General features: G+C 46.6%; 1 protein-coding gene across 5 annotated transcripts in view; it reads left to right on the top strand.

The window, feature by feature from the left end:
* Positions 1-8,436, top strand: part of PPP2R2D (protein phosphatase 2 regulatory subunit Bdelta) — a 55,996-nt gene that overhangs the window by 37,290 nt on the left and 10,270 nt on the right. For all 5 annotated transcript variants that reach the window (XM_003794055.3, XM_023515621.1, XM_012807794.2 and 2 more), the window contains 3 exons: positions 2,601-2,766; positions 3,243-3,355; positions 6,460-6,637. In XM_003794055.3, the coding sequence (XP_003794103.1) occupies positions 2,601-2,766; positions 3,243-3,355; positions 6,460-6,637 (457 nt within the window). The remainder of the gene's footprint in view (positions 1-2,600; positions 2,767-3,242; positions 3,356-6,459; positions 6,638-8,436) is intronic.

The raw sequence follows: 8,436 nt of genomic DNA, 5'->3' as shown, positions 1-8,436 counted from the left end.
ACCCTTACTACACGCTCAGGAAACTCTGGACAGTGGGTCTCAGGCTTCTGCCCCCAAACACCCTTACTACACTCTCAGGGAACTCTGGACAGAGGGTATCAGGCTTTTTTCCCCAAACACTTATCTTTCAAGGAATGAACAACAAGTAAAACTTAATGCCAGCTGTACATAGTAGCTGAGGCGGCAGGATTCCTTGAGCCCAGGAGCTTGAGATTGCAGTGAGCTCTGATGATGTTGCTACACTCTACTCCAGCAACTGAGTACCCTGTCTCCAAAAAGGAAAGAAAGATGCACTGGAGAGATTTGGGTAGTTTTGTATTGTATTTTCATAGTTTTTCATAGTTTTTATCTTAATTCAGAAGGTATCTGTCTGAACATAAAGGTTTGTTTAGTTCAGTTTCTTTGGGTTACGTAATAAAGTATTGAAAACAAGATCTTATGTTGGGCACGGTGGCTTGTGCCTGTAATCCTAGCAGTTTGCAGGCCGAAGTGGGAGGATCACTTGAGGACAGGAGTTGGAGGCAGCCTGGGCAACATAGTCTCTATAAAAAAAATGTAAAAAGGGCGATGCCTGTGGCTCAGTGAGTAGGACGCCAGACCCATATACCAAGGGTGGTAGATTCAAACCCAACCCTGGCCAAACTGCAACAAAAAAATAGCTGTGCGTTGTGGTGGGCACCTATAGTCCCAGCTACTCAGGAGCCTGAGACAGGAGAATCGCCTAAGCCCAGGAGTGGGAGGTTGCTGTGAGCTGTATGACACCACGGCACTCTATGCAGGGTGATAAAGTGAGACTCTGTCTCTTAAAAAAAAAAAAAAAAAAAAGCAGCTGAGTTTGGTGGAGCACACCTGTCATCCTCGCTGCTTGGGTGGCTGTTGCAGGAGGATCCCTCGAACCCAGAGTTTGAGGCTGTAGTAAGATATGATTGTGCTGGGCAGCGCCTGTGGCTCAAAGGAGTAGGACGCTAGCCCCATATGCCAGAGGTGGCGGGTTCAAAACCCAGCCCTGGCCAAAAACTGCAAACAAAAAAAGATATGATTGTGCTTAGCCAGGCGATGTGGCAGGCGCCTGTAGTCCCAGCTACTTGGGAGGCTGAGGTAAGAGAATGGCTTAAACCCAAGAGTTGGGGGTTGCTGTGAGCTGTGACACCACAGCTCTTTACTGAGGGTGGCATAGTGAGACTCTTGTCTTAAAAAAAAAAAAAGATATGATTGTTCCACTGCACTCCAGCCTATGGGACAGCAAAACACCATCTCTTAAAAAAAATTGGTGAAATTTTAGGTATTGGTTATAGAGCAAGAATTAAATAGAATCTAGTGTTCTTAGTTTTGTTTTTTTTTTTTAAGAGACAGAGTCTCACTTTATTGCCCTTGGTAAAGTGCTGTGGCATCACAGCTCACAGCAACCTCCAACTCCTGGGCTTAGGCGATTCTCCTGCCTCAGCCTCCCAAGTAACTGGGACTGCAGGTGTTCCCCACAACATCTGGCTAAGTTTTGTTTTTTGGTTTTTTGTTTGTTTGTTTGTTTGTTTGAGACAGAGTCTCACTTTGTCACTCCTAGTAGAGTGCTGTGTCATAGCTCCCGGCAGCCTCAAACTCTTGGGCTCAAGTGATCCTCTTGCCTCAGCCTCCCAAGTAGCTGGAACTATAGGCGCTTGCCACAACACCCAGCTGTTTTTAGCGATGTGATCTCTGGCTCAGGCTGGTCTGGAACTCAATGTGCTCAGACTGTCTACCCACCCCGACCTCCGAGAGTGCTGGGATTACAGAATTGAGCCACTCACTGTTCCTGGCCATGTTCTCAGTTTTTAGTTTTGAAAAGATTTCAGATATCGGTGTAAATCCACCATTTCATTCTTTGACTTTCCTCCAGTCTTACCTTGTTCTGTCCACCCTCCCAGGTTGCTGATTGTTTTGAGGATGGCGTATCTCTCCCAAGCATGTTCTGCTTTCACTGTAACTCGTAGAATTGCTGCCAGGGCATAGTTCACTGTGGGTGTCTGTGCAGCAACCTCTCATGTACGGCATGTGGGGCTGGCCATGTGCCCCTGCTCTGCCCTGGTCACTGCACAGCCACTGCCTGCTGCTGCTTCCCAGCCCCTGATTGGCAACTGTGTTGTGCCTGGTTTGCACCAGGGTCTTCTCCCCATCAGTCGATTAGACACTTTGTCACGGGGCCAGGTTGCAAAGGTCTGGCCTCTGCAGGCCGCAGGGCCCTTTTCACAACTGCTTGCCTCTGCCAGATAGCAGGAGAACAGCCAGAGACCACAAGCACAGGGGAGTCTGTTCAGGTCCTTCAGGTCCTTATGAGACTGGGCCCCATGCAGCGGCCACGGCTGGCAGACCCTACTCCAGGGTTGAGGATGCCTAAAAGTAGAATACAGGGCTTGGGAAATGTTCGTTTTTTTCTCCAGAAAATTAATTCTGAGTTTCATGTTTGAGATGGGGGGTTTTGTGAACCAGGGTTTTTTGGTTTTTTTTTTTTCTTTTAAGTTTAAAAAAATATCATGTGTGATCATTTGATGTTCACATTGATGGTGCTAAAACTTGGTCTGCACTGTGCTTTGTTCACTAAAACAGCTGTCCTGTTTTCCTTGCAGAATAAAAGCCGCCCTCACTCTAGGGGAGAATATAATGTTTACAGTACCTTTCAAAGTCATGAACCAGAGTTTGACTATTTAAAAAGTTTAGAAATTGAGGAAAAAATTAATAAAATTAGGTGGCTGCCACAACAGAATGCTGCTCATTTTCTGCTCTCTACAAATGGTAAGAATTGCTTTTTAAGTGGCCGTTGATATTTAGTATTTTATTTTTAATTTTCTGTTTGTGTGGATTCTTTTTTATTTGAACCCATTCTGAAAGTTATTCCTGCTTTAAACTTTGGGGGGGGGGATTAGCTAGGGTAGCAAGTGATATATTGAAAATTCAAATGTGGGGCGGCGCCTGTGGCTCAAAGGAGTAGGGTGCCGCCCCACCACCGCCCTGGCCAAAAAATATGAAAATGAAAATTCAAAGTGTGTAACAAAAGGCACACATGCACCCCAGTATCGCATTATTCTGTGTGTGTGTTCACATCTTTATTTACTGTACAGAGCAAGACATTCATCTGTTGGAAATCTTTACGTCCAAAGACCCCATAGCTTAAATTGTCCTAGTACCAGTTTTCTGTTATAATACACAAATAATCATGATGCATGCTATGGTGTTTCTTTTAATATGAAGAATAAGATTTTTATTTTCAGATAAGACTATAAAATTATGGAAAATAAGTGAACGGGATAAGAGAGCTGAAGGTTATAACTTGAAGGATGAAGATGGGCGACTTCGAGATCCGTTTAGAATCACCGCGCTACGGGTACACTGCACTTTGTCTCAACTGTCCCTGCTTCTAAGAAACTAGTCAAGAGGAATGCTCTTAAATCTGCTGTTTAGAGGGCACTGCTGAGTGAAATAGCATGTGATCCGCTCCTTGAGTTGTGAGAGTTGTTTGTAATCGTAATCACTTCTACAGACATGGGTTTAAAGCAGGGGCTTGCTCATACATTTACAAAGGCAAAGCTATACATTATCCTTAGAAAATACAGCAATGGCAATACTAAGGGAAAGTTTAATTCTACAGCAGATCTCTCAGAAAGCACCAGCACCTTTCCCTCTGGGCATTCAGGGCAGCAGGCAAGTCGGTTGCAGTGACAGACACAGACTGACCGGCGGGCTGGGGACCCCTGAGCTCAGTAGGGCAGGTCTTTTCAGAGCTTCCTGTGTCAGCTTACGGAAGGCAGGTGGTTCAGCCCATGAGCTTTAGTACTTTTTTTCAATTGTTAAATTTTTCACTCCTGGCTAGGCTCCATGACTCACACCTATAATCCAGCACTTAGAGGGGCTGAGGCAGGAGGATTGCTTGAGGCTAGGAGTTCAGACCAGTCTGGGCAACATGCTGAGTCCTCATCTCTACAAAAAAGAAAGTTAGCAGGGATGGTGACCACGCCTACAGTCCTAACTACTGAGGGGGCTGAGGTGGGAGGATCTCTTGAGCCCAGGAGTTGAAGGCTTCATTTGAGCTGCGATTGCAAGACTGCACTCTAGCCCCAAGTGACAGTGAGAGACCCTGTCCCTACAAACAAAAAATTAAAAATTCTTCACTTTCTTTTTTGGCACTCCTGATGCAGTTTAAGAAAGACTGTTTCATCAATTCTAGTACCTAGATTTTTTTACATTTTAGCATCTATGAAATAAGGTAAAACTTAAAATTTTATTGTCTTATAATTGACCTCGTGGGACACACCATTGGTGGTGTTTTAAATTACATGAGATGTGGTAAAGGACATTACTCACCAGGCTCAAGCCCAGGTATCCTGGTGAATCATCAGAGTGCTGCATGGACAGCACTATAGCCCAGTGCTCAGGACAGAGGTGTCCCTCGGAGAAGACCCCCTGGTCCCAGGGAGTGCTGCTAGGGTGCTGGAAAACAATTAGCATCTTAGACTTACACCAGCATCTGCTGAGTGGAGACCTGACCAGTGAGCACAGTCTGCAGTGCAGGGCTAGCAGATGAGGTCCTGCGGAGACGCCAACTCAGGGGCCACCCCCTGGTGGGACTGGGCAGACCCCCAGGCCCAGTGGGCACATGGTCTGTTCAGGTGCCATTTCTTGAGTGCTGCTTGTATTGTTGTCACCATGTTCCCAGTGAGCTCACTGAGGCTGGAGAGCGGTCGCCTGCTCAGACCTGGGTTATGGCACCCAAATCTGACCCAGGATGTTGGTGACCCTGATACACAGTGCTGCTGCCTTGCAGCTACGAATCCATGGAAATCACTTCAGTGATACTGGCTCTAGTTTTACAGTTCCCATCAGGCCACTGATGATGCTGAACAAAAGCCGTGCTGGTATGGAGGACGCCTTGGGTGCCACAGTCCTGCCATCTCCCCTGTGGCCAGCACCTCCTGCCCCTGTGTGTGCACACCCCTCTCTCCAGAACCCAGGTTTCTCCTGATCAGACCCCTCCAAAATCCCCTGAGTTTATGTGCTTTTTCTGGAAAAACTATAGTTCTTCATTAGGCTCAATCTTGATTTTATTCAGGGCTGCTTTTGTAGGCTTAGCCTAAATAAAACCTGTCTAACGGCCAAAGGGAAGGCGTGTGAGAAGCACGGTTATTTTTTTTATTAGTCTCAGTGTGTGGGTAAGAGATCACAGGCCAGGTAATCCTGCACCTTGCATTCCTCCTCTCTAAAAGTTCAAATGAGCTGTTAATTTATCTGAACTTAACTGGGTAAGAGAAAGTTTGCTATTTCAAGTTTTTTTCACTTAAATTATTTTAGTGATAGAAGAGGGTTATAATTAAAAGAAAGGATCTTTCTAAATTTACACCTGCCATGTGTTAGAGGGTTATGTCAGGTGTATTCTTAATCTTACATGTGGAAGAACTGACATTCTTGGTCCAGAGTATCCAAGGGTGTATTTGCATGACTGTGTTAAAATGAGGGAAGAGTTTGCCGTACACACCCTCCCAAGTTCATTGTTACAGAATTTGGCCAGAGACTGCTCAGTTGAGAGATTTCTTCCCAGGTCTTGAAGCTTTGGTTTCTAATAACTTAAATAATGAAGAGAATGCTTTATTTTTTTATTTGATTTTGGAACTTTCCTTCCAGCTAGATGTCAGGCAGGGCTTTGTCCCCTTCACACGTGGCGTCTCCTCACAGCTGAGCTTTACCCTGCGTGTGGCCGCAGGTACCTCCAGCCAGCACACTCTCCTCCCCATTCCTCCATCTCAGCGTGGACGTGCTACTCCCGGGGAGCTTCTCTGACCAACTGCACTCACCACAGATACTGGTGTGGGGGCACCTTTAGCTTTTTTGTTTTTGTAACCTTCAATGAAATATTATATACACACCTAAAAATGCACCTCCCTGTAAGTGACCAGCTGCACAAGTGCTCGCAAGCCGGACGAGCCTAACACCAGCAGCAGGTCAAGAGCTGGAGCCCAGGGGCCTGCCGTGCTCCCTGCCGTGTTCCCTGCCGCCCTGCACCGTCTGATGCGTGTGGTCTGTGCACAGCAGACCAGTAGTCAGTGGGAGGGAAGGTCCATGCATCTAGCCACAGGAGAGAGGACACAGGGGCTATCCACTGAGCCTTCCAAGAAGACTTTGCGTCAGCATCATGGCCACTGCCTCGGGGTAGAGGGAGCACACAGGGTTACTACACCATTGGGCCTGAGCACCTGGGGACAGCCTGTTAGGGTGTCAGCTTATTTTCTTTTCTTCAACAAAAAGCAAAAGAGGGGAAACTTGGAATAGACTTGTACCCTAATTTCATAGTTCTGTTGATTAGTTATTGAGCGTATTACCTACATAAAATTATTACTTAACTGCTATAGATTTGTCCCTTTTTGTTATCTAGTATAAATGTTCTGATTTAATCTGCTCTGATCCTTGTTTTAAATTCCTATTTCCTTCCATTTTTAGGTCCCAATATTGAAGCCCATGGACCTTATGGTAGAAGCAAGTCCACGGCGAATTTTTGCAAATGCTCACACATATCACATAAATTCCATTTCCGTAAATAGTGACCATGAAACATATCTTTCTGCAGATGACCTGAGAATTAATCTGTGGCATTTGGAAATCACAGATAGGAGTTTTAGTATCCTTCAGTGCTTCTCTGAGGATCGTTTTTCAGATAATTATTTCATGTGCATTTGTACTCCTGTTTTTCAGGGTCAATACTGTAAAGCATCTTTTAAATACAGGTTCTACATGGCAGCTCATGATAGAGGCTTCTGTGATTTAAGGTGTTTATCCCTGAGCATACAACCTCTTCTAACGGTTGGGAAAAGTTCTCTGTATGTTGGAAATTACCTGAAGTCCATTGCTGCCAGGTTTGATCAGTTTTAGGTACATTTTTAAAAATCAACATTATAAGTTTGGGTTTTTTTCTGAATTTGCTAATGGATAAGAGAATGGGAAATGGTGGCGTAGATGAGCCTGGCCTCTCATCACCCAACCTGAAGTGACTGCTGCAGGATTGCGCAGTCTTCCATGGCTTTGCAGGGTCTGGATAGTCACTGTCTTCTCACAGGACTCTTTTCTTTTTCTTTCTTTCTTTTTCTTTTTTTTTTTTTTTTTGAGACAGAGCCTCAAGCCGTCACCCTGGGTAGAGTTCACAGCAACCTTCAACTCCTGGGCTCAAGGGAGTCTCCTGCCTCTGCCTCCCAAGTAGCTGGGACCACAGGCGCCCGCCACAATGCCCGGCCGTTTTTTTGGTTGCAGCCATCATTGTTGTTTGGCGGGCCCAGACTGGATTCAAACCCGCCAGCTCAGGTGTATGTGGCCGGCACCTTAGCCGTTTGAGCCACAGGCGACGAGCCACAGGGCTCCTTTCTAGCTCTGTCTTGGATACCTCCTCTACTTGCTGTCCCCTGCCTGTGCTTCATGCAGCCTGCTGGTCACTGTCCAGGTCCTGCCCAGCTGTGCCTTTTGAGCTTGGAGCCACCTTGCTTGCACAGGCCCCTCCACATCCTTGCACTCTGGGAGCTCGAGTCTGATGCTCCCTGCGGCCACCAGTCACTCAGCACGGAGTCTCTGGGCCCGCCCTCCTCTCTGGCTGGATGTGACTCCCCCCAGCAGCTTGTCTGCAGGCTACACAGCACTGCCTCTCACTGGTGGGCTGGGGTTTGTTGGTTTCCTAAGTCGTGTCTGCTGCAGGGGTGGAGCTTGTTCCTGCTTTTCCACATCAGCCCATGGCTAAATTCTGCCCTTTCCTTTTATTTCCAATTGAATGGGATTTTTTTGTATGTGGCAACCTGCCTTGTTGGCCTCGCTCTAGCTACTCAGAACAAACTCTTAACGGCAGCCAATTAGAAAAGCACACTCTGGCTCAAGCTGGCTAAGGCACCAGCCACATACACCTAAGGTGGCGAGTTCGAATCCAGCCTGGCCCACCAAACAGCAATGATGGCTGCAACCAAAAAATAGCCGGGTGTTGTGGTGGGCGCCTGCAATCACAGCTACTTGGGAGGCAGAGGCACGAGACTCCCTTGAGCCCAGGAGTTGGAGGTTGCTGTGAGCTGTGATGCCACAGCACTCTACCCAAGGCGACAGCTTGAGGCTCTGTCTCAAAAAAAAAGAAAAGAAAAGCACACTCTCAAAATTTGGCAACATTAGTTTTGTGTTTGTGATTACACATAGGAGTAGAAGATATGATACAAGTGGAACTTTTCTCATGTGTAGCGCTAAATATGAGGTCTGACAGTTAAGTTTGTGAACTTGCCACTGAGCACTTATGTTGGCAGCACCATAAAAAAACAGGTTTCAGCTTGGTGCCTGTGGCTCAAGCGGCGAAGGTGCCAGCCACATACACCTAAGGTGGCGGGTTTGAATCCAGCCCAGGCCCGCCAAAACAACAATGATGGCTGCAACCAAAAAATAGCCGGGCGTTGTGGC

The sequence above is a fragment of the Otolemur garnettii genome, unplaced genomic scaffold (genome assembly GCF_000181295.1).
Source record: "Otolemur garnettii isolate 467f Iridium unplaced genomic scaffold, OtoGar3 scaffold00075, whole genome shotgun sequence".
NCBI lineage: Eukaryota > Metazoa > Chordata > Mammalia > Primates > Galagidae > Otolemur > Otolemur garnettii.
This window is presented reverse-complemented; position numbering and strand designations above follow the sequence as displayed.